The 27,239-nt window shown below is 37.1% G+C and overlaps 3 protein-coding genes across 9 annotated transcripts in view; 2 read left to right on the top strand and 1 right to left on the bottom strand.

The window, feature by feature from the left end:
• LOC131953507 (TATA element modulatory factor) overlaps positions 1-15,101 on the top strand; it is a 43,514-nt gene extending 28,413 nt beyond the window's left edge. For 3 of the 4 annotated variants that reach the window (XM_059316700.1, XM_059316697.1, XM_059316698.1), the window contains exons 21-24: positions 12,348-12,485; positions 13,672-13,797; positions 13,884-13,994; positions 14,198-15,101. In XM_059316700.1, coding sequence (XP_059172683.1) covers positions 12,348-12,485; positions 13,672-13,797; positions 13,884-13,994; positions 14,198-14,221 — 399 coding nt within the window. In that variant the 3' untranslated portion in view covers positions 14,222-15,101. The remainder of the gene's footprint in view (positions 1-12,347; positions 12,486-13,671; positions 13,798-13,883; positions 13,995-14,197) is intronic. The other variant, XM_059316701.1, reaches the window with a different exon arrangement.
• LOC131953509 (BTB/POZ domain-containing protein KCTD5) overlaps positions 1-27,239 on the top strand; it is a 59,304-nt gene that overhangs the window by 27,849 nt on the left and 4,216 nt on the right. Inside the window, exons 1-4 of one of the 4 annotated variants that reach the window (XM_059316706.1) lie at positions 22,160-22,184; positions 25,319-25,675; positions 25,826-25,934; positions 26,740-26,831. In XM_059316706.1, coding sequence (XP_059172689.1) covers positions 25,496-25,675; positions 25,826-25,934; positions 26,740-26,831 — 381 coding nt within the window. In that variant the 5' untranslated portion in view covers positions 22,160-22,184; positions 25,319-25,495. Of the gene's footprint in view, positions 1-22,159; positions 22,185-22,410; positions 22,578-22,735; positions 22,840-25,318; positions 25,676-25,825; positions 25,935-26,739; positions 26,832-27,239 lie in introns of those variants that run through there. The other 3 variants (XM_059316704.1, XM_059316705.1, XM_059316707.1) reach the window with 3 other exon arrangements.
• LOC131953510 (ATP synthase subunit d, mitochondrial) lies at positions 15,501-20,591 on the bottom strand. Its single transcript, XM_059316709.1, has 5 exons — positions 20,390-20,591; positions 17,433-17,529; positions 17,273-17,350; positions 15,881-15,943; positions 15,501-15,747 (listed from the first exon to the last, which is right to left on the bottom strand). Exons 1-5 carry the CDS (start codon positions 20,518-20,520, stop codon positions 15,598-15,600), a joined length of 519 nt encoding a protein of 172 aa, XP_059172692.1. The 5' UTR covers positions 20,521-20,591; the 3' UTR covers positions 15,501-15,597.

The raw sequence follows: 27,239 nt of genomic DNA, 5'->3' as shown, positions 1-27,239 counted from the left end.
TTATACAGCTTTATAGTCAGTCATAAGACCACATCTTTACACACAGCTTTATAGTCAGTCATAAGACCACATCTTTATAGTCAGTCATAAGACCACATCTTTATAGTCAGTCATAAGACCACATCTTTATACAGCTTTATAGTCAATTATAAGACCACATCTTTACACACAGCTTTATAGTCAGTCAAAAGACCACATCTTTACGCACAGCTTTATAGTCAGTCACAAGACCACATCTTTATAGTCAGTCATAAGACCACATCTTTACACACAGCTTTATAGTCAGTCATAAGACCACATCTTTATACAGCTTTATAGTCAGTCATAAGACCACATCTTTATACAGCTTTATAGTCAGTCATAAGACTACATCTTTACACACAGCTTTATATTCAGTCATAAGACCACATCTTTATAGTCAGTCATAAGACCACATCTTTATACAGCTTTATAGTCAGTCATCAGACCACATCTTTATGCAGCTTTATGGTCAGTCATAAGACCACATCTTTATACAGCTTTATAGTCAATCATAACACCACATTTTTACACACAGCTTTATAGTCAGTCATAAGACCACATCTTTACACACAGCTTTATAGTCAGTCATAAGACCACATCTTTATACAGCTTTATAGTCAGTCATAAGACCACATCTTTACACACAGCTTTATAGTCAGTCATAAGACCACATCTTTATACAGCTTTATAGTCAGTCATAAGACCACATCTTTATACAGCTTTATAGTCAGTCATAAGACTACATCTTTACACACAGCTTTATAGTCAGTCATAAGACCACATCTTTATAGTCAGTCATAAGACCACATCTTTATACAGCTTTATAGTCAGTCATCAGACCACATCTTTATGCAGCTTTATAGTCAGTCATAAGACCACATCTTTATACAGCTTTATAGTCAATCATAAGACCACATCTTTACACACAGCTTTATAGTCAGTCATAAGACCACATCTTTACACACAGCTTTATAGTCAGTCATAAGACCACATCTTTATACAGCTTTATAGTCAGTCATAAGACCACATCTTTACAGCTTTATAGTCAATCATAAGACCACATCTTTGCACACAGCTTTATAGTCAGTCATAAGACCACATCTTTATAGTCAGTCATAAGACCACATCTTTATACAGCTTTATAGTCAGTCATAAGACCACATCTTTATACAGCTTTATAGTCAGTCATAAGACCACATCTTTATACAGCTTTATAGTCAGTCATAAGACCACATCTTTATACAGCTTTATAGTCAGTCATAAGACTACATCTTTACACACAGCTTTATAGTCAGTCATAAGACCACATCTTTACACACAGCTTTATAGTCAGTCATAAGACCACATCTTTACAGCTTTATAGTCAATCATAAGACCACATCTTTATACAGCTTTATAGTCAGTCATAATCTTTACACACAGCTTTATAGTCAGTCATAAGACCACATCTTTATACAGCTTTATAGTCAGTCATCAGACCACATCTTTATGCAGCTTTATAGTCAGTCATAAGACCACATCTTTATACAGCTTTATAGTCAATCATAAGACCACATCTTTACACACAGCTTTATAGTCAGTCATAAGACCACATCTTTACACACAGCTTTATAGTCAGTCATAAGACCACATCTTTATACAGCTTTATAGTCAGTCATAAGACCACATCTTTACAGCTTTATAGTCAATCATAAGACCACATCTTTGCACACAGCTTTATAGTCAGTCATAAGACCACATCTTTATACAGCTTTATAGTCAGTCATAAGACCACATCTTTATACAGCTTTATAGTCAGTCATAAGACCACATCTTTATACAGCTTTATAGTCAGTCATAAGACAACATCTTTACACACAGCTTTATAGTCAGTCATAAGACCACATCTTTACACACAGCTTTATAGTCAGTCATAAGACCACATCTTTACAGCTTTATAGTCAGTCATAAGACCACATCTTTATAGTCAGTCATAAGACCACATCTTTACACACAGCTTTATAGTCAGTCATAAGACCACATCTTTACACACAGCTTTATAGTCAGTCATAAGACCACATCTTTGCACACAGCTTTATAGTCAGTCATAAGACCACATCTTTATAGTCAGTCATAAGACCACATCTTTATACAGCTTTATAGTCAGTCATAAGACCACATCTTTATACAGCTTTATAGTCAGTCATCAGACCACATCTTTATGCAGCTTTATAGTCAGTCATAAGACCACATCTTTATACAGCTTTTTAGTCAATCATAAGACCACATCTTTACACACAGCTTTATAGTCAGTCATAAGACCACATCTTTACACACAGCTTTATAGTCAGTCATAAGACCACATCTTTATACAGCTTTATAGTCAGTCATAAGACCACATCTTTACAGCTTTAAAGTTGTAACGTCCCCTATCTATCAGCCAAATAGACGGTGAACGTCCCCGGATTCTTTTTTCGGGGTCATATGCAAATGCCTTACGGCCTAAGTGGATGAACACTAACACAACGGCACACTAGGGCTCGAATTCAATGTCTAGGGTAAACTAGTGATGCTATTGTAATTAACACTCATCCAATCTACATACAACTTTAATCAGCGAACACAGTTGTGGCAAAACACAAAGTTGAACTAGTTAAAATATTTAATGTATAAAATATCAAAACACAACTAACAAAATGTAGGAAAAACACTATCACAGATTTCTACACTGTCTAAAAAACTACAGGCCACACAACACTGCTATAGCTTCTAGAATAACTCAGCGACGAGTAATATTATACTAGAAGCCTAAATCAACTTAAGAAAGCAAGGCACACACAGGACTTAAGTTCTCTCACGTTCAAATGGTCAGAGTCTATAGCCGGAAAATATGGACGGCTGCCTGATCAAGGTAAAATCGCCCTGTAGACTGCCTGTAGACTGCCTGCGACAAGTCTCAAATGGAGACTCACAGATCACTCAAGGCCACCTGAGCTACTGTTATCGTGCTGGTTGTGTTTCCTATGGTGTGACACTTTACGTGGTTCTAACCACTAGGCCACTAGTGGTGTTCCTAACCACTATGCCACACTACTCGGCAGCCAGCCGAGTTTCTAAGCCACTAGACCACTAGGCACCATAGACTCTACTCAGTTTCTCACCGAGTATTCGAACCTCGGCCGCCGCCGTGGCGCGCCGAGATCCTAGCCATTGAGCTATGGGGTAGTCATCTGATTAGAATCATTCAATCAGATCTTAATGGAAAATTTCTATGTCTTAGACCCCTTAATAAGTCAGTGGAAATTTTCCGGTTGTTGCACAATCACTCCATATAAGGTATTATACAATGTCAAAATAAAAATAGAACCTGACTCGACCTAAGTAGGTCACATCCCCTCCCTTTTTGGAAGTGACAGATAGGTTCCACAAAAACATACATAAGGAACCAATCTGGCAATGAAATAAAAAAAATGTTTTACAAATGTAGGCAATCAAAATCATAATACCAGATGAAAATATCCCTGAACATAAAAGGGAAGTAACTCCAACTTTTACAATTGGTAAAAGGGAAGTAACCCTTCAAAAAGTAATTATACATCAAAATCCCTCAAAAAAGGGTATTACAATTTTTCCATGAGGATATTAAAAGTGGTAAACCCGCCAGGGTAAGACCTTTATTTCAATGACTAGCTACAATATCAATTGAGTCATATGAGACATATTATTATAAAAGATTACATAGAATCTAAAACCACCTTTAATTAAGGTTCACCTGAAAATAAACAAAATATTCAATAGAATTGGAATTTTGTAAAAAATCAAAAATCATACCACTCATTCCATGTTAAAACACAACACTTGTGTGTGGTCTTAATGAACCACAAAACATGTCACATGATTAATGTGTGCAATAAGATTTTACATCCTTGACAAACAATCAGCCACAACATTATCACTACCCTTAATGTGTGAAATTTCCAGATTAAAATTTTGGAAATATAAGCACCACCTCAATATTCTTTGATTTGTCTGTCCTAACTTAGAGGTAAATTTCAGGGGATCATGGTCAGAAAACACTCTGACTGGATTGGTTGAAGAAGAGACATAGACTTCAAAATGTTGTAATGACAAAACCAAAGCTAAAGCCTCTTTTTCAATAGTAGAATAATTCATTTGGTTTTCATTTAACTTCCTGGAAAAAAAGCAATGGGATGGTCAATTCCCATGTTGTCTTCTTGAAATAGGACTGAGCCAATGGCTAAGTTGCTAGCATCAATGGCAAGTTTAAAGGGCTTGCTGAAATTTGGTGCAGCCATAACAGGAGCATTAGATAAAAATGACTTAATGGTAAAAAAAGCTTCTTGACATTTATCTGACCATTCAAACTCAACACCCTTTTTCAATAATGCAGTAAGAGGTTCAGCAATAGCTGAAAAGTTTTGACAGAACCGTCTATAGTAACCAGCCATCCCAAGGAACTTTTTGATCTCTTTACAATTTTTGGGAGGTGGTAACCTTACAATAGCATCTACTTTAGCTTCAATGGGCCGAACTTGGTTCGTTCCCACTTGGTAACCCAAATAGGTAATTGAAGCTTTACAGAAATCACTTTTATGTAAGTTTACAGTAAAATTCACTTCAGACAATTTTCTAAAAAGGTGAGTCAACTGAACAATATGTTCTTCAAAAGTATTAGAAAATACAACTATATCATCTATGTAGGCCTCACATTGGTCTATGTCAGCAATGACAGAGTTAATGACCCTCTGGAAAGTTTGACCAGCATTTCGCATACCAAAGGGCATACGTTTGTATCTATAAAAACCATTAGGGGTTACAAAAGCAGATATTTCTTTTGCACGGTCAGATAAGGGGATTTGCCAGTATCCTGAAAGTAAATCAATTTTGGAAATTATCTTAGCCTGACCAACTTTATCAATAACGTCTTCTATCCGAGGTAATGGATAGGAATCAGCTTTGGTGAGCGCATTTACCATCCTAAAGTCGGTCACAAACCTGAAAGATCCACCGTCTTTCGGGACTAGGAGACATGGGGAACTCCAGTTGCTGAAACTGGGCTCAATGATATCGTTCTTGAGCATATAATCAATTTCATCCTTTATCAAAGCAGCTTTTTCCGGGTTAACTCTATAGGGGTGTTGTTTAATGGGTTTTGCGTCACCTACGTCTACATCATGAGGTGGAACCTTCGCTTCTTTGGGGACATCCCCAAAAATAGAGGGAAATGTCTCAAATAACTGAGACAATCTCTGGTTTTTCTCTGTGGACAAGTGCATAAGGTGGACATTCAAATTATCTAAAAAGGAAGAATTTACCAATTTTGGGGGTTTCAATTTATCATGTATCACATCATCAGAAACATTTGAACATACAGGTAAAGTAATTTTAGCTGTGGAATGAAAATTGTTACAATTATCATAATACTTTTTCAGTGAGTTAACATGATACACTGTCTGTTTCTTTCTTCTGTCGGGTGTATTGACAACATAGTTCAAATCACTTAATTTTGAATGCACAGTAAAGGGTCCACAATATCTCAAGGATAACGCATTGTTCAGATTAGGCACTAGCACAAGAACTTTGTCGCCTGGATTGAATGTTCGTTTACGAGAACTCTTATCATACAGTCCTTTCATTCTCACTTGGGCCTTTCTTAAGTTCTTGTGAGCCATTTCGCACACGGCTTTCAGTCGAACGTGAAAATCGTCAAAGTTTTCCACTGGATGATCACTGGTACCTGTCCAACGTTCGTGTATCAGCTTCAGGGGGCCACGGACAGAATGTCCAAACACAAGTTGAAAAGGCGAGTAGCCTAAAGAGTCCTGGACACAGTCCCTCGCGGCGAAAATAATCCAAGGAACAGACTCATCCCATTGGGTGTTACTATTAGCGAACGTTCTTAACATGGTTTTGAGGGTTTGGTGGAACCTCTCAAGTACGCCTTGAGACTGAGGGTGGTAGGCTGAGCTGGTGATGTGGGTAACGCCTAGCTTGGCCAGCGCTTCCTGAAAATGGTGACTGGTGAAGTTGCTGCCTTGATCTGTTTGCACGATTCTAGGTAATCCAAAGGTAGTGAAGAACCGGGTCATGGCTCTGACTACAGTCTTTGCCTTAATGTTCCGTAAGGGAATCGCCTCGGGAAAACGGGTACTTGAACACATAAAGGTAAGTAGGTACTCGTTGCCCGCCTTGGTTTTAGGCAAGGGACCTACACAGTCCATGACGATTTTTGAAAAGGGTTCTTCTAATACAGGAATCGGACTCAAAGGGGCCTTAGGAATTGTCTGGTTTGGCTTTCCGGCCAACTGACAGTTCGTGCAACTTCTACAGTAACGCGACACATCATTTCTCATTTTGGGCCAAAAGAACAGTTCTTTGATCTTCGCCGTCGTTTTAGAGACTCCTAGGTGCGCTGACATTGGATGGTCATGTGCCAGCTTAAGTATTTCATGCCGATAAGGTGGAGGAACCCACAGCTGGTTTTTACCCAACCATGGTTCGGCTGGTGAGGCATTCACTGGTATAGCGCGACGAAAGAAGAGGCCGTTCTCGGAGAAATATTCTCCATCGTCAGATGAGAGAGATTTTTCGACCGTTGCTTTGAGTTCCGCGTCGACTTGTTGAGCTTTAATGATGTCGTCCTGAGATATCCTCAGGGGTAAGCCCAGACTTGTGTTCTCTGGAAGCATAGACTCCAGTTTGGGAGTCGAATTTCTTGACGATGATGGCGGGTGTGGTTCAGACGTTATGTCAGCCAATTGTTTGGTCTGGCTTCTTGTCACCGCACATGCAGGATACAGTTCATAATCATTATCTGGAACTGTTGACAAAGGGTCTGAAACCGTACAGGGGTATACTTTGCTGCCCGCAAGGTCATTCCCTAGAAGTAGGTGTACTCCTGGGACAGGAATACTATCTATCACACCTAAAATGACTTCACCTTCGACGAGATGATGTTTCAGAGCAAACTTGTGTAGAGGGACTACAGTAGATTTTGTCCCCACTCCCTGGATAATGGAAATCCTTCCGGTGTTCGTCTCAGGTGTAATGTCCATTGAACTTTTCAAAAGGAGTGATTGTGACGCTCCTGTGTCTCTAAGGACGGTGATATTCCGCTGAGACAACGGATCACCTGGTTTGCTAATGATGGCTTCGGCAATAAAAGATGAAAAGTCAACTTTTCTCGATCCCTCGAGATCGGTAGACTCGGCAGAAACTGGATGGTGGCGAGAACAGTCAAAATGTGACTGCACATAATGTGTGGAGACTTGACTACCTTCTTGAGGACACTTAGGGTTAGAGTCCTTTAGAATTCTAGAGTTCATAGTTGAACTGGCTGCTTGAGGGGATAGAGCATAGTGCGCAGAAGTACGCACCACCTCTCTGTTATATTGACGACGTTTGTAACAGTCCTTGACAAGATGACCAGGTCTTTTGCAGAACTGGCATACTGCTCGACGATTGAGAGTTGATCTTGGTTTCTCTCTGGACTGTAATGCCTTCACGTGTTGGCCAACATGAGGATTGCTGCCAAAAAGGGGAAGCACGGGGTTGAGGCGGTTTCCTGACACTGGTGGTTTCTAATGCACCAACATATATGTGTCAGCCGACTCAGCAGCCTTCTGGATGTCAGTTATCTTGTTATCCAGTATGTGTAGTCGTATCTCTTCAGGCAGGGACGATAGGAATTCTTCCCTTAGGATAAGAGACCTGAGTTTCTCAAACTCAGAAACTTCTTCAGAGTGTAGCCACCTTGAGAATATTTTCTCCTTTTCAAAGAGAAATTCCACATATGATTGAGTGGGTGACTTGCGGAGTGTTCGGAATTTTGTCCGATAGGCCTCGGGCGTCAGTTCGTAGGCCTTCAAAATGGCAGTCTTGACCAAACTATAGTTATTTTGAACGTCGTGAGAGAGTGCCTGGTATGTTTTTGCAGCTTTCCCAGTAAGGACAGAGCTCAATAAAGCAGTAATGGAAGTTTCGGGCCATTCACATGTCTTCGCTAAACTCTCAAACGAGTTAAAGAAAACGACCAAATCTGTTTCATCAAACTTAGGAACTAATTTCCCAAATTTGGCAATCACTTGCCCTACCGACAACTTTTTTGGATCTACCGGAGAAGTGACATCACAAACTTGACCAAACTCTAAAGCAATTTTAGCCTCTAACTCCTTTTCTTTTAATGCCTTCTCTAAAGCAATTCTAGCTTCTAATTCTATCTTCTCTAGAGGTTTCTCCTCGCGGAGTAACACACCAGCCAACAAACTTTCATCAAATACCCCTTCATTAATAAAATGAACAACAACTTTATCTCTCAACACCTCTGACTTCTGCGTAACAGAATAATCCAATTTCAATTCCTTAACAACACTAATCAAAACTTTTCTACTCAACTTCTCGACCTCTTCAAAAGTAGGATTAGCCAAAAAAGACTCCATAACACTAACTTTCAAATCACAACAAGCCTAGGTTCACTAACTTAACACGGTGCGTTGGGCCGTGTACTTGACCTCCTATCGTGACACGTCTGGCTGTTGACCTAGATAACTCTATGCTTGCGCGCGTTGTCAGAACACTGCGCTACTGGATATAAAAACAACTAAATCCAACTAACCTTATTATTTAACTGATATAACCAACAACTGGAACGACAGACTAAATCTCGGCGAGCCCCCACTTTGTAACGTCCCCTATCTATCAGCCAAATAGACGGTGAACGTCCCCGGATTCTTTTTTCGGGGTCATATGCAAATGCCTTACGGCCTAAGTGGATGAACACTAACACAACGGCACACTAGGGCTCGAATTCAATGTCTAGGGTAAACTAGTGATACTATTGTAATTAACACTCATCCAATCTACATACAACTTTAATCAGCGAACACAGTTGTGGCAAAACACAAGGTTGAACTAGTTAAAATATTTAATGTATAAAATATCAAAACACAACTAACAAAATGTAGGAAAAACACTATCACAGATTTCTACACTGTCTAAAAAACTACAGGCCACACAACACTGCTATAGCTTCTAGAATAACTCAGCGACGAGTAATATTATACTAGAAGCCTAAATCAACTTAAGAAAGCAAGGCACACACAGGACTTAAGTTCTCTCACGTTCAAATGGTCAGAGTCTATAGCCGGAAAATATGGACGGCTGCCTGATCAAGGTAAAATCGCCCTGTAGACTGCCTGTAGACTGCCTGCGACAAGTCTCAAATGGAGACTCACAGATCACTCAAGGCCACCTGAGCTACTGTTATCGTGCTGGTTGTGTTTCCTATGGTGTGACACTTTACGTGGTTCTAACCACTAGGCCACTAGGGGTGTTCCTAACCACTATGCCACACTACTCGGCAGCCAGCCGAGTTTCTAAGCCACTAGACCACTAGGCACCATAGACTCTACTCAGTTTCTCACCGAGTATTCGAACCTCGGCCGCCGCCGTGGCGCGCCGAGATCCTAGCCATTGAGCTATGGGGTAGTCATCTGATTAGAATCATTCAATCAGATCTTAATGGAAAATTTCTATGTCTTAGACCCCTTAATAAGTCAGTGGAAATTTTCCGGTTGTTGCACAATCACTCCATATAAGGTATTATACAATGTCAAAATAAAAATAGAACCTGACTCGACCTAAGTAGGTCACAAAGTCAATCATAAGACCACATCTTTGCACACAGCTTTATAGTCAGTCATAAGACCACATCTTTATAGTCAGTCATAAGACCACATCTTTATACAGCTTTATAGTCAGTCATAAGACCACATCTTTATACAGCTTTATAGTCAGTCATAAGACCACATCTTTATACAGCTTTATAGTCAGTCATAAGACTACATCTTTACACACAGCTTTATAGTCAGTCATAAGACCACATCTTTACACACAGCTTTATAGTCAGTCATAAGACCACATCTTTACAGCTTTATAGTCAATCATAAGACCACATCTTTATACAGCTTTATAGTCAGTCATAATCTTTACACACAGCTTTATAGTCAGTCATAAGACCACATCTTTATACAGCTTTATAGTCAGTCATAAGACCACATCTTTATGCAGCTTTATAGTCAGTCATAAGACCACATCTTTATACAGCTTTATAGTCAATCATAAGACCACATCTTTACACACAGCTTTATAGTCAGTCATAAGACCACATCTTTACACACAGTCAGTCATAAGACCACATCTTTATACAGCTTTATAGTCAGTCATAAGACCACATCTTTATACAGCTTTATAGTCAATCATAAGACCACATCTTTACACACAGCTTTATAGTCAGTCATAAGACCACATCTTTACACACAGCTTTATAGTCAGTCATAAGACCACATCTTTATACAGCTTTATAGTCAGTCATAAGACCACATCTTTACAGCTTTATAGTCAATCATAAGACCACATCTTTGCACACAGCTTTATAGTCAGTCATAAGACCACATCTTTATAGTCAGTCATAAGACCACATCTTTATACAGCTTTATAGTCAGTCATAAGACCACATCTTTATACAGCTTTATAGTCAGTCATAAGACCACATCTTTATACAGCTTTATAGTCAGTCATAAGACTACATCTTTACACACAGCTTTATAGTCAGTCATAAGACCACATCTTTACACACAGCTTTATAGTCAGTCATAAGACCACATCTTTACAGCTTTATAGTCAATCATAAGACCACATCTTTATACAGCTTTATAGTCAGTCATAATCTTTACACACAGCTTTATAGTCAGTCATAAGACCACATCTTTATACAGCTTTATAGTCAGTCATCAGACCACATCTTTATGCAGCTTTATAGTCAGTCATAAGACCACATCTTTATACAGCTTTATAGTCAATCATAAGACCACATCTTTACACACAGCTTTATAGTCAGTCATAAGACCACATCTTTACACACAGCTTTATAGTCAGTCATAAGACCACATCTTTACACACAGCTTTATAGTCAGTCATAAGACCACATCTTTACAGCTTTATAGTCAATCATAAGACCACATCTTTGCACACAGCTTTATAGTCAGTCATAAGACCACATCTTTATACAGCTTTATAGTCAGTCATAAGACCACATCTTTATACAGCTTTATAGTCAGTCATAAGACCACATCTTTATACAGCTTTATAGTCAGTCATAAGACAACATCTTTACACACAGCTTTATAGTCAGTCATAAGACCACATCTTTACAGCTTTATAGTCAGTCATAAGACCACATCTTTATAGTCAGTCATAAGACCACATCTTTACACACAGCTTTATAGTCAGTCATAAGACCACATCTTTACACACAGCTTTATAGTCAGTCATAAGACCACATCTTTGCACACAGCTTTATAGTCAGTCATAAGACCACATCTTTATAGTCAATCATAAGACCACATCTTTATACAGCTTTATAGTCAGTCATAAGACCACATCTTTATACAGCTTTATAGTCAGTCATAAGACCACATCTTTATAGTCAGTCATAAGACCACATCTTTATACAGCTTTATAGTCAGTCATAAGACCACATCTTTATACAGCTTTATAGTCAGTCATCAGACCACATCTTTATGCAGCTTTATAGTCAGTCATAAGACCACATCTTTATACAGCTTTTTAGTCAATCATAAGACCACATCTTTACACACAGCTTTATAGTCAGTCATAAGACCACATCTTTACACACAGCTTTATAGTCAGTCATAAGACCACATCTTTATACAGCTTTATAGTCAGTCATAAGACCACATCTTTACAGCTTTATAGTCAATCATAGGACCACATCTTTGCACACAGCTTTATAGTCAGTCATAAGACCACATCTTTACACACAGCTTTATAGTCAGTCATAAGACCACATCTTTACACACAGCTTTATAGTCAGTCATAAGACCACATCTTTACACACAGCTTTATAGTCAGTCATAAGACCACATCTTTATACAGCTTTATAGTCAGTCATAAGACCACATCTTTACAGCTTTATAGTCAATCATAAGACCACATCTTTGCACACAGCTTTATAGTCAGTCATAAGACCACATCTTTATAGTCAGTCATAAGACCACATCTTTATAGTCAGTCATAAGACCACATCTTTACACACAGCTTTATAGTCAGTCATAAGACCACATCTTTACACACAGCTTTATAGTCAGTCATAAGACCACATCTTTACACACAGCTTTATAGTCAGTCAAAAGACCACATCTTTACAGTCAGTCATAAGACCACATCTACATAAAATTTCCCTTTGTCATTGCACTAAGCTTTACCATTTGTGGTGTCTGTTTTAATGTTGCTGTGTGGGTCCACAGGATGATGGGGAATCTTCTGTGGTCAGTGGACCGCGACCTAGTGTCTACGACAGCCTGCGCCAGTCAGGAGCAGCTGTTGTTGTTGAGAATTTATCCTCACAACTTAAGCTCAAGGAGGGGGAAATATCCCAGTTACAGGTAGGTGATTTGGCAGTTTTCCCAACTTGTTTCTTTAGTCTGAGATCACCCAACTTGTTTCTTTAGTCTGAGATCACCCAACTTGTTTCTTTAGTCTGAGATCACCCAACTTGTTTCTTTAGTCTGAGATCACCCAACTTGTTTCTTTAGTCTGAGATCACCCAACTTGTTTCTTTAGTCTAAGATCACCCAACTTGTTTCTTTAGTCTGAGATCACCCAACTTGTTTCTTTAGTCTGAGATCACCCAACTTGTTTCTTTAGTCTGAGATCACCCAACTTGTTTCTTTAGTCTGAGATCACCCAACTTGTTTCTTTAGTCTGAGATCACCCAACTTGTTTCTTTAGTCTGAGATCACCCAACTTGTTTCTTTAGTCTGAGATCACCCAACTTGTTTCTTTAGTCTGAGATCACCCAACTTGTTTCTTTAGTCTGAGATCACCCAACTTGTTTCTTTAGTCTGAGATCACCCAACTTGTTTCTTTAGTCTGAGATCACCCAACTTGTTTCTTTAGTCTGAGATCACCCAACTTGTTTCTTTAGTCTGAGATCACCCAACTTGTTTCTTTAGTCTGAGATCACCCAACTTGTTTCTTTAGTCTGAGATCACCCAACTTGTTTCTTTAGTCTGAGATCACCCAACTTGTTTCTTTAGTCTGAGATCACCCAACTTGTTTCTTTAGTCTGAGATCACCCAACTTGTTTCTTTAGTCTGAGATCACCCAACTTGTTTCTTTAGTCTGAGATCACCCAACTTGTTTCTTTAGTCTGAGATCACCCAACTTGTTTCTTTAGTCTGAGATCACCCAAATTGTTTCTTTAGTCTGAGATCACCCAACTTGTTTCTTTAGTCTGAGATCACCCAACTTGTTTCTTTAGTCTGAGATCACCCAACTTGTTTCTTTAGTCTGAGATCACCCAAATTGTTTCTTTAGTCTGAGATCACCCAACTTGTTTCTTTAGTCTGAGATCACCCAACTTGTTTCTTTAGTCTGAGATCACCCAACTTGTTTCTTTAGTCTGAGATCACCCAACTTGTTTCTTTAGTCTGAGATCACCCAACTTGTTTCTTTAGTCTGAGATCGCCCAACTTGTTTCTTTAGTCTGAGATCACCCAACTTGTTTCTTTAGTCTGAGATCACCCAACTTGTTTCTTTAGTCTGAGATCACCCAACTTGTTTCTTTAGTCTGAGATCGCCCAACTTGAGCGTACAAGAGAATCAATGGCAAGAGAGCTTGTGAACCTGAGTAACCAGAATGATGAACTACTGGAAGTTAAGGAGGCCCACAGACAACTGCAGGAGGAATTCACAGTGAGTCCGACCCACAAGTTAACTTTGTGCAGGTGTACCTACTAGTACTAGGTGCAGGTGTACCAATTGTATTTGATATTTTGCAGGAACTGAATGGACGCTACAGTGCTATTCTACAAATGTATGGTGAGAAAGAGGAACAGGTTCAGGAGTTGAGGTTGGACTTGCAAGATGTGAAAGAAATGTACAAAACTCAGGTAGGTCTCAAAACTCAGGTGTGTCACATCCACACTCTCACTTGTAACAATGTCAATCATCCACTCACTTGTAACAATGTCAATCATCCACTCACTTGTAACAATGTCAATCATCCACTCACTTGTAACAATTTCAATCATCCACTCTCACTTGTAACAATGTCAATCATCCACTCACTTGTAACAATGTCAATCATCCACAGATTGATGCATTGTTGGCTAAGTAAACATAAATAGCTGTATTAAACAGCTCAAGAACTACAGACATGGGTTGACAATATTATTAAAGTGATTTTATTTGTGTATTTAAGTAAGTAACTGATCAAATGATTAAAATAGCAATTATTGGTGTTCTTATACAAATCTTTGGTATCTTCAGAGAATTATGTTTAATTTCTCTGTCATTACCAAATAATTATAATCTATTATCATTTTGAATACATTGCCACTGTAAAGTTGATGTCATGCTTCAAGAATTGATTGACCTCCCCTATACAACTTTGATGATCATTAGGTCTCACATGTAGTGAATGTATCAACTAGTTCTTTACACTGCATAGTTCAAATGTTATGATCATTACACTGCATATGTTTCTTATGGCAGTGGCTAGTTTGTGCATAACATCTGAGAATGTAAAAAAAAAAGGGGAGAATTTTGTATTTATTTTTATTTTTATATTTGATTTTGCCAGACTGTGATAGTGTTTTAGAGTGAGTCTCCTGTTTGTGTGGTTGTGTTTTAGAGTGAGTCTCCTGTTTGTGTGGTTGTGTTGTAGAGTGAGTCTCCTGTTTGTGTGGTTGTGTTTTAGAGTGAGTCTCCTGTTTGTGTGGTTGTGTTTTAGAGTGAGTCTCCTGTTTGTGTGGTTGTGTTGTAGAGTGAGTCTCCTGTTTGTGTGGTTGTGTTGTAGAGTGAGTCTCCTGTTTGTGTGGTTGTGTTGTAGAGTGAGTCAACTGTCTGAAAGTCTCTGTACAAATTGGAACATTTTATTCCTGGACCGCCATGTACATAGCAGGGTTTGTAACTTGTCTTTCACAAATTGCTTCTTGGAGGGATTGCAGAAATTGTGGGGATTAAATTTTTATAATCTATAAATGCTTGTCTTGATTTTTTTTTTACCATTAGCAAAGTAATTCATCCCCATCCCTCACACAAAAAACACATGCCTTCCACCACACAGACACATCTACCCACCCTCCAACAGACATATCCCTACCCTCTGCACCGCTCATAAAAAAACCACCCCCATCAAGTGTTTATTTATCTTGGTTGCCAACAACTACACAAATTTGAGTTAAGAGATTGTCCTATAAATCTACCTGTCACCCATCCAGATTAAACTAACACCACACCAGAAGGTCAGATTAGAAAGTACTTCACTGACTGTACAGGAAATCCAGTTAGCTAGTGGTGGGATATATTATGCATTGTCCTGCATTTTGGAGGGATATAATGCATTATGTCCTGTATTTAATGCTAAAAAAAATGGCTTTTCACAAAGACAAAGGCACCAAGAATAAACAACTTTATTATTCTAGAGGACACAGTTAGCCATGAAAGAAAACTTTTGTATTTAATCTATACCACAAGACCTGCTGGCAGAGTTCAAGCCTTTAGAGGTAACTCCCTTTCATCTTGTTCCAGCAATGGCCTGGCGTAGGATGGGTCAAAGTTATGGGCTGTCTCTGGGAAGTAGTAGTTGTACACCTCCACGCTCATCTCTTCATACTTTGGTAGTGTATCCAACTTTTGAAGCTGATCAAATTCAAGAAAATATTTAAATCTCACAACAGAAATATATTCAAATATAAACTCACAAGAATAAGCAACGTATCCAGGCATCCAAAGCCAATCAATGGATCAATAGCAGGCAAAAAAAGCAACTTACAAATTGTCTGCTTCCTGCTATCTCTTTCTCACATTTTTCCACCAATGCTTTTGCTTGCTTCACCTTTTCAATTCCAAAAACAAACATAATAATTATAAAAACTTATCATATACAAAAGAGGTAAAATTCTTGAACAATTTCCTCATATCGCCAAACCCCAAATTTTTATACTTTTTATTATTTTTGTTTTGGGGCGCTGTTTATTAAAGTAAAGATTGTAGTTAGTAAAAACTGACACCAAACTCCTTTGTTAAATTTTTAGCAAACGGTTTTAAGACAATTTTTTTTAAGATAGTTCAAATTTTTTACATTTTTGCTGCATTAGGTATGTTTACAGATGCCTTCTGACTAATTTAAAATGGAAACATATAATTTCAGAAGACATAAGTAGTGATCATAATCTTTATACTGTAATAAATATAATGTGTGTAGACATGTGGGAATTTCTTAAAACGGAAGTGGCCCATAAGGTATTAGTTGTGTTTGCCATTTACAATGCAATCAAGACCTCATATATAGATCTATCTTTAACCATTAATGTCCCGTAACGCCCGCTGCCGCCCGACACCGTTAATGTCCCGTAACGCCCGCTGCCGCCCGCTTAAAATACGCATAGAAAAATTAAATTTGTTTCATTAAAATTTGGCCTACAAATCCTAATTTTTAACTAAACAGGAAGTCGGATAGTTTCAGCGTCCTTTTCCGGTCTTATAATTTCAATGGCGCTTTTGAAAGATAAAAAATAATAGCTTCTTTCGATCTCGAAATTTTAGACTCATCTGTCCTTTTTTTAGTAGATTTAATATTAAAAATAAAATAAAACAATGCCTCTAAACGTATCTAGGCATGTATTTTATGAATTATTTATCTTAAACATAACCAAATTGATATTTAACTGTTAAATTCGATGCTTAGTTGTTTAGACAAAAATAAATAAAGTTGACTACCGAAAATGACCTGTTTTGAATTTTCTCCGACATTTTTTATTTTTTTACTGTACTTTTACCGAATATAATATATTCTATTTAATACTGTTGGAAAGCCAGGTTTATTCCCAACATTAAGCAGTAGTTTTTATCTTAATTTTCAATTTTATTTAGACAAAAACAAATATTTTGTGAAACTATCCACTTGATCATACAGAGTTATGCTCCTTACATTGGACCGTCATGGGTGGAGTTTTGGTAGAATGAATGGGACATTAATGATTAAATGAGTTCTTCATTTTATTTGTTTAAGATAATGTGTGTTTGTTAATAAAAGTTGAACATAGTGTCAAGTCCAACCTACATTATATTTTAAAGAGAAATGCCTCTTTCCTTATGATTGGCCAAGTGAGAAATGGGCTCAAGGCTTGGAGTTCAAAGGTTAACAAAATAAAACAATACTGACCAACTTGTCATTTTCCTCCTCAACTTTCTTCATGACATTTTCCTTATCAACAGGGTATGGGATATTCAATGCTTGATACTGTTGATTAGACAATCAAAGCCTTATTACAGTTAGCCATCAATGGGTGACAGTAATCACTCACAATGTACATTTTACTCACTGCAGTTTGAAATCTATCAGCCATAGTAGGATCAGGCAACCTTGACTTGTATGCATTGAAATCAATTTTAGGCAAACTTTCCGGCAAGGCATAAACCCTAAAATAAAATTAGTTTTAAAATAGCAAGCAAATTGGAAGTGAAAATTATGAAAATTGACAATGCATCATTTTATTTTTAGTGTTTTTTATAATATTAATGCAGTTCTAACAGAAACTGTAATAAAACTAAAATGTGAAATGTTGCCATTCTATAAAAGAAAAGTAGGATACATCTCTAGAGCCTGGTTTCTTAACGCTAAAGTCACATGTGTGGTAGCAGGTCATTAGGAAGTGTGCTTGATTCTCTTTATGAACTCAGTGACCCATCGTTCCTATTACTTGGTTCAGAGAAAAACTACAGCAACACCAAGAATTCAGATAGCAATGTTTATGCTAAGATGTATGGGCTTATTGATATCCAAACTAGTCTGAACTCAAGTGACCACTTGACCAAGACAGGATTTTTTTAAAGAAAATCTATGCCCAGATGCTATAATAGATCAAGAAAAATAAAACCATACAACACTCGTGATAGCTTTAGAATACTATAGATCGAGATCTAAATAGAAATAGATCTATTTCTTTAATTCATAAATTTAGGGATTTTGGTAAAAAATAAATAAATATCAAATAAAAATAAAAACGAAGTGACTACGTGTCTCGCAAAGCGTGGCCCCTAAAGAATATACTAAGAAGTGACTACGCGTCTTGCAAAAGAATATACTACGCATCTCGCAGGTTTGATTTACCATCTTGTAATTTTAATAAATATTTCTATCATATCCGTTGTGGTTGAGTCAACAGTGTGCCAGCTGTAGTCTGAAATTCATAGAGTTCAGAGTTTGAACCCGGGGTTAACTCGGCCGGTACTAGTTTTTTTTTTTTACATTTTTTTTAAAAATATGATGCAGACTATGATTTATTATTTTTTTTTAAATAAAATGTCCAACCATCGTCACTGTCGTGATTGCTTGCCTTACGTTTACTATCGCATGAGTGGAAAATCCCACCACGGCACACGGTCGGCGAGGTCACTGAGTTCAGCAGGCCTAAAGCATACGTCATAGACGTTCACACGAGATCGTCTGTCTTCACTTCTCTCTTCCTCCCACCCCCCCACCCCCCCTCCCCACTCAAGCAAATTGGATTTTTTTTAAGTTCACGTAGGATAAATAATATAGACTTAGATCTAGTATCACGCATGCTAGATAGCTAGGCCTAAAGGTTAAAGGACAGTTTGATTTAGCTAGGTTGCTGCTAGATCTAGGACTATCATGATATCATCTGACCCATCTGACCTCACGAACTTTCCTTGACACTACGTGACTACACTGTACTGTTTTTTTTACAAGTACTAGACTCTTAGGTGTTGAAATAATATAGAGATCTAAATACACTTAAACTCGATCTAGATCTATGTTAACATTAAATTGTTACCACGAAAAAAATATCGGGCAGTCCTGATATCTGTTTTTTTTAGATCGCGTGCCACCTAAGGTAAAGATTGAGCGTAATGCGGAGCGAACTGCGCAAAGGCGGCCTTACGCGTAACGCGGAGCGAACCGCGCAAATGCGGCCAAATGAAAAACTAAAACATACATGTTCTTGCGGTTCTTTAGGAGAAAACAAAACAGAAAAGATTTTCTATGTCAAATAGTAAGTTCTTTGATATTGAAGTAATAACTTGCTGATAATATGTGAGTTTTAAATCTTAAGGGTGTTGGGAAATTGCGAGACACAAACGGCGAAACATCGCTAGTCTTCATTTATTGACATTTATTACTGAAAAGTTTTAACTCAGTCGTTTAAAAACATATAGAGTATAGGCCTACATCTACATCAATGAAACAAGGAAACATTATGTATTTTTCAAAACATAAATACTCCTCAAAATGTGAAATAATTATTGAAATTTAAGGAGTCACCTGTTTTTCACATTACTAGTCGCGGGCAATTTTACATACCTAAAACGATAGATTACCCAAACGTGAAACAATACAAGTAACAATTGTTGGTAATCTATCGTTTTAGGTACGTAAAATCGCCCGCGACTAGTAATGTGAAAGACAGGTGACTCCTTAAATTTTAATAATTATTTCACATTTTGAGGAGGATTTATGTTTTGAAAAATACAAAAATGATTCCTTGTTTCATTTATGTACCTGTTTTTAAACAAGTGAATTAAAACTTTTCAGTAATAAATGAAGACTAGCGATGTTTCTAACAGATGCAACCATGCTCATTTACTATAGCAAGCATCTTGTTTAAGTTATTTTTTTGCAAACTTATAGTGCGAGATTCAGGGGAAGGCATCTCTATTTTACAAATGGCTGCTGTTTATATAGGAAATCTTGCTCGTAAACACTGCTGTTTAAAGTTAATTTCTGGCCTATATTGATATATTTTTTGGCCGATGCTAGCCGGAATAAGATACGCATGCACAATGGAGAGAAACTACGACTTGCCTTCGCGGCGATGTTTTCGATGGTACTGCGCATGAGTGTGTTTACAACCGCAGAACCCTAATACCAACCCTATCCCTAACCCTATCCCTAATCCTACCCCTAACCCTCATTCTAGCCCTAACCCTAGCCATATGTCACTGCGCATGCACAGAGCTATCTTTTGCCGACTAAGTGGAGACGTTGGGGAGAAAAATAGTCACTTCGATATTTTTTAGCCATTGATTTAGGTTTATTATTCATATATCTATAATATTTGACACAAATATATCATAATATACTTCAATTAAAGCCTTGACAGTGAGGTAACTTTTTCGCACATTTCTAGCCGCGGGCGATTTTAGTATAATTTTAGTAAATTTTACGTACCCCCAAAACGATAGATTACCCAATTGTTACATATTACAATACAATATGACTGAATATGAATGAAACGTTTTTAAAAAATTAACTAACTTATTTATGAAAGAGTCGTGCTTAGCTTTGACAACTCTAACTGTTTCAATCTGGGCTTTTGGTATAACAGCTGCAAAACGAGCCCAATCCACTACCGATGAGGAAACTCTTTTCGCTGCACCACTAGCCATTTTAACAAGTCCAGTAGATCAGAAAGCGTATTGGACCTTCGAAAGGGCAATGTCAAGAAAATAAATCCTATGTTCACAATTAGTTTTTAAATTAAAATAATGCGGTTGATCTAAATGGTGAACTGAAAAAAAGTCACAGGGAAAAAAAAACACAGAAAAAAGTCAGTTTTTGTTAGGAAAAAAAAGTCACAGAAAAAAGTCACAATGGACAAATTTTATCGGAAAAAAAGTCACAGAAATAAAGTCACAGAAAAAAGTCACAAAAATATTTTTAGAAATATTTTTATTTATTTGTTAAGAATTGTAAAATTGTGTATGTTTATTGCTGTGTGTTGTATTTTTTGATAGCATAAATTATTTATAGACGTTAAAAGCATTATAGTTTATAACAATTGTAAGTAAAAATACTCTCAGATAATTTACACAACAATCGTAACTTTTATTACGTATTTAGTTAAATACGCCGTAGAAAAGTTAATTATAAAAGAAATGTAGGAACATCACTGTTTTGTATATGTTTTGCCGAAGGCTATTCTCTGGTCGGCCTCTCCTCAGTCATCCATGTCCGAACATATTGCGTGTGGTTGACGTTTTGTGTCAATGACAACCTTTGAACCTTGTCGGCTCAGAGGCGTAGCGACCCTTCCCGGCGCCCGGGGCAAACTTTCAATTTGGCGCCCCCCTCGGGAGCAAATTTTCGATTCGCTTCTCCCCCCGCCCCCCCCCCCCTCAAACTTTCGATTTGCACCCTCCCTCAAACTATTTATAATGCAAAAATGCAGCTAAAATTACATTTTAATTTGTTTTTACAACCCATTTTGGCGCCCCCTAAGGTCGGCGCCCGGGGACATATGTACCCCCCTGCCCCCCATCGCTACGCCTCTGTGTCGGCTTTCTGTTTTGATCCTATGCTTTGTTATGTAATGAGCGTGATGAATGTGGGCAGTAAAGGTGGTTGAACTATGCTTAACTATCATTGTGATGAGTTGATGGCAACAAGTTAGATAAACTTAACATTTCAAGGTAATTTAATGTTGGTATTTAAAAAAAACACGATAAAAACCATGGACTTTGGAGCATTCTATTAAATGCTATTAATAGTATCTTTAGCATAATTACAATGTACATACTAAATATTTTTAGATGAATTATAAAAGTTACTATGCGTATACAACCTACAAACATTACATTACATTTAATAAATCCCAAGTTAATTTGCACACTCTGAATATTTAATTATTCAATAACGAACCGTCTCTATCTTCTCTAGAGTCTACCTCATTTGAAATAATATGCAACCAGAAAATTCTCAATATTTCTCACGAACACTGGTTCTGGAAAGTATAATCTCCATCGCACTGGTGGTTCACAACACACCCTACCATACATGAGCAGTGTTTCTTTCAGATATTTTCTCTCTAAAAAAAACCCAACCACAATCAATTTGGTCAGTTAAAAAGCTTGTCTTAAATGGTTGCAAAAATTAGATTAAAAATACTTAAGACCTTAAAGTTAGTCGTGAAAATATTCTAGATCTAAAGTAGACTAGAACATTGACTGTTGCCTAAATATACTTACCTATCTTTTGGTATTTAAAGATATATAAAATGATGCTATTTTAACAACTAATTTTTTATCTGTATTCTCGCATTTCAACGTGGAAAGTGAGATGTTTGTTTGACTAGACTAGATATAGATCTAGATCTATATATTATATACTACTAATATACTTATAGATCTATTCTAGATCTAGATCTAGAATCTATATTCAATATTCCATTTTCTAGTCTAGCAAGAATCTAGATAGATAGATCTAGACGTACTGGACAAAATAATAAATAAGAGTCCATTAGGCCTAAACAATTTTCAATTTAGATCTAGGTATCTCATATCTGTGTTGGATCGGCTGGTCTCTCAGTATCACTGACTGAATAAAAAATCGCATATCTGTCACTCAAGTCACTACTCACTGTCACATCAAAACAAAAGCTAATGACTGACTAAATCTAACTAATGCCTAGGCCTAATATAATATTTATTTGAGGATTAATTGGCAGGTGGGGTTTGGTTTTGGTAAGAAGAAAAAACAGATTTTTCTGACTGAATATTTAATATATTAATTGTTACATAGTAGATCTAGGCCTATTCAAATAAAATATCTTGAACACCTCACTGAGTCTGATTGACTGAATAAATCTTTAATTAAACTATATAAATCATGATGTCATTAAATGAAATAGCCTAGGCCTAATCATTAATTTAAATGAATAACTCTCTCTGTGGTCTAAGTCTAGGGCCTAGGGTAATCTATGGTTTTAGGTACGTAAAATCGACCGAAGTCATTAATGTAATATATTAAAGTACCAAAACACAAAGTAATAAGTAAACATTAGTAAGTGCAAGCATTAAGCTTTTTTAAAAGATGAAGCTGTGAGGTTTCCGTTAAGACTAGGCATTTTGACTTCTGCTGTTTCGATTCGGTATTACCACATCTGGACTTTTAAATGCAGTCTTTATAAAAACTCGCCATTTATGAGGAATGCCGAACCTCACTGTTGGAATTGAGTTTTTAGACGTATTTGATACAGATATTCTAGTTTAGTCATATTATATGTTTCAATGAGAAAATTACCGTTATGACAATCTTAAAGCCGAAATTGTTCGCACGATTCCAATGAGTTTATCTCGCGAACATGTCCCGTACGGTGCTGTCACATTTTAAATAAGTTTATGTTTTAAACACATTCTAAGTGTCTTGCCATTAGCTTTAAGTCTCCATTAAATAAACAAATATTATTATAATAACAGATTTACGGCATTCACAACATCTGTTTACGAGTTATTATACATGTAAAATCACTGAACTAGCGCTTCAACCTTGACACCGCCATGGCATCGGTTTAACACCACATTACCTATTATCGATAAAATACGCGCACTAAAGCCTATGGCGTAGTTTTTTAAGGTGGAAAGAATTTAATTGTGGGTGTCACTGTTTAAACTAGTTGAAATACATTGGTCAAGTTATCTATTAAAAACGATAAGCAAGAAGCTTAGGCCTACATTAACTAGTGTCAAATATTTCACACATATCTTCTTAGATTTAAGGCTTATACTTTATACTATAAATAAGTTATAGGCCTATTTCTTAGTATAACTAATGCTATATGTATCGAGTGATAAAGTAAGTCTGGGCCTATTATTGGTTATGATAAGTAAAGAAGCTTGGTGATAAATTTATTTAATTATTTGTAATAATTATGCCTATGACATTGGTAAATAACAATAAACAAAAGGTGCAGCTATTGACATGTAGGGCTATTGGGGGGGGGGGAGGAGTTTAGGATGATACTAATTAATAAGGCAGTGAATTTAGATTGACAAGAAAAAGCCATGATTATTATTATTCATAATAATTTAGGATACAATTTTTTACATTTAATAATAAAAAGTAACAAAAAACAAATAACAAACAATACGGATTTAAATTGTAGCATATTGCCAATATGTTCATATAAGCAGATAGACAGGGAAGCTGTTACTCCTTCTGATGTAGTACAACTTAACACTTAGCTTAATAAACTTTTACATGAATTTAAGGTTTTTCTATTGATTAGTTGTACCAAAATATCAATAGGGCCTGATAAAGACCCTAGTATATTAAAGTAGTTTCCCTTTTGGACCTGTCAATCCATCATCCATAGAGCAGCTGAAGTAGAGTTTGTCTGTTTCTTGACCACTGCACATGAAGTGATGGTGTGGTTAGCTCGCTGCCCAGCTATCTTTACTTTCCCGTACATGGGTCAGGTACTGAGCTTGGTGGGTGCTGCACGCTGCACAGACTCGTCTGAGATCTGAGCTTAAGACTTGCATGTTAGTAGTTGAGTGCTCTACCACACCATCCCTAGTTTTATTTTTCAGCATTCTTCTTATTACATGCTTCAGTATCAATCACCAAAAGTTTTATCCTATCTATTATAGTAACATTCTGGACATACGTCTATTGCAGTCACTATAATTACTATAAAAGGGTGCAACACCCTTTCATAGGACTTTTTAATTATATGCAGTCATACTTAGTCTATATTTTTTCTTTAGCAAAGTTTCAATTTTAATATTTAAAAAAAAACAGACTTTCAGTCTGTATATTGACCTATTTGGAACAGCACACTTCACTTTAATTTTACTTGATTAGTTCTAATTATCCTTCATCAAATTTTGATTTTACTTTCATATTTCTTTTGCCCACTCTCTCTAGCACTAATGTGCAAAGTTTTATAATTATATCTATGTGGTATCTATGTGGTATGCAAGCCTAAAACCCATCACAAAATTAAATCCGACTTTACAGTGATATAAGTTTAATACATAACTTCTAAATTCATATAAAAAACTATTAGGCCTAGAATGATAATTTGGTATTTTTATCAATGGGGTATATTAAAAGATTAATCTGTGTCCATTTTATCATTCTATGTTAATTAAGAAAAATATCCCAATATGCTTACGTTAAGACAATGCATAAGTTGTAGTTATAGCTCAGGGATGGCTTCAACAGCAATGAACTATTTTAGTTTTAAACTTCTACTTACCCTTATTTATAGTCACATGCTGAAAATGACAAAACATGCAGTCAGATGCACATGTTACTAAGGGCTGAAGTTAGGAGGGAAAAAAGCAAAATCAGCCTAGCACCAGTTGCATGTTCCACTTAGCAGGCCAATGATCTGGTTCATATTTTTCTTACTTGTAGTAACGTATTACAGTGACATGTATCTTTCATTTCTATAATCTGCAGAGTATTTCTACCAACTGTCAAGCTTTTAAACATTTCAAGTACCAGTATTATGTCAGTACAGTACCATTTGAAACCCAATAATCATTTCACATCAATCATTCAAAGACAACCACTTAGACTGGGATCATACACAGTGGAACTAGCAAGCAGAGACTAGAACTAGCCAACTTGATCAGAATGGCATTGGACAATAATCATGGCAATGGCAACATGGAGACAGATTGTAGAAAAAGTGAATGGGTTCATTTGAATGTTGGTGGTACAACATTTTTAACAACCAGAACAACACTTGGACGCGACCAGAAATCTTTTCTTTACAGACTTGTACAAGAGGCCTCAGATTTAAATACGGACAAAGTAATTCCATCTTCTTATTGCACCTCATTGTTAAATATACAATTTTTAGTAGTGTTTGAATACACATTTTTTTGGTTTTAATGTTCTAATATGGTAGGTACGGTCACATTAGTAAATGATTACAGTCCTTGTTGTATATTTGTTTTGCAGGATACAGATGGCGCTTTCTTAATTGACAGAGATCCTACCTACTTTGGTCCAGTGTTAAATTTTCTGCGTCATGGTAAACTAGTGATGAACAAAGACCTAGCAGAAGAAGGTAAGAGTCACAACCTATTAAAGTTGTTTGTAAGCTACCCGAACTAACTTGCATACTATTTTATTTTCCAAATATGCTAAAGCATTGATTGTTTCCATGTGTTTGTAGCTCTATTCAAGCATCTGTTTGTGGTGGTCACAGACCTCTGGGCTAAAACTTCAGGAATTTTTATTTTAATAGTTGTCTCTTCTATATTTATATGTATGCTAACCCATAAGTCTTGAGTTATGATGGACTCAAGCCCCTATGATGTCCCTGAGTCCACCCAGCTCGCACTAACCCATAAGTCTTGAGTTATGATGGACTCATGCCCCTATGATGTCCCTGAGTCCACCCAGCTCGCACTAACCCATAAGTCTTGAGTTATGATGGACTCATGCCCCTATGATGTCCCTGAGTCCACCCAGCTCGCACTAACCCATAAGTCTTGAGTTATGATGGACTCATGCCCCTATGATGTCCCTGAGTCCACCCAGCTCGCACTAACCCATAAGTCTTGAGTTATGATGGACTCATGCCCCTATGATGTCCCTGAGTCCACCCAGCTCGCACTAACCCATAAGTCTTGAGTTATGATGGACTCATGCCCCTATGATGTCCCTGAGTCCACCCAACTCGCATAAAGGAAAGTAGAGGTGGGCGAGCATAGAACTTGCAAAACTGATGTCATATGCAGAGAAACTGTTGAACTCTACTTGACCTGCCCTATTGACCAGACCTTGAGGACTAAAAGGCTATCTTTGTATGTTATGCCTTAAATTGCTGTCCATGTTATGTGTGTAGTATAAAGCTGCTGTGTTTTTAGGTGTGCTGGAGGAAGCAGAGTTTTATAACATAACAGACTTGATAAAGGTTGTGAAAGAAAGGATTGCTGAGAGGGATGCCAAACAGAACCAGGTCAGTTGTCACACACAGCACTCAAATTACAGGTTTTCTGTTGGGTGCTGCATAGTTGTCATACACAGCACTCAAATTACAGGTTTTCTGTTGGGTGCTGCATAGTTGTCATACACAGCACTCAAATTACAGGTTTTCTGTTGGGTGCTGCATAGTTGTCATACACAGCACTCAAATTACAGGTTTGTTGTTGGGTGCTGCATAGTTGTCAGACAGCACTCAACTTACAGGTTTTCTGTTGGGTGCTGCATAGTTGTCATACACAGCACTCAAATTACAGGTTTTCTGTTGGGTGCTGCATAGTTGTCATACACAGCACTCAAATTACAGGTTTGTTGTTGGGTGCTGCATAGTTGTCAGACAGCACTCAACTTACAGGTTTTCTGTTGGGTGCTGCATAGTTGTCAT

Source organism: Physella acuta, unplaced genomic scaffold (genome assembly GCF_028476545.2).
Source record: "Physella acuta isolate Inbredline_101_S28 unplaced genomic scaffold, ASM2847654v3 ptg000927l, whole genome shotgun sequence".
Lineage (NCBI taxonomy): Eukaryota > Metazoa > Mollusca > Gastropoda > Physidae > Physella > Physella acuta.
The sequence above is the reverse complement of the archived record's forward strand: the minus strand, read 5'-3'. Positions and strand labels throughout refer to the sequence as shown.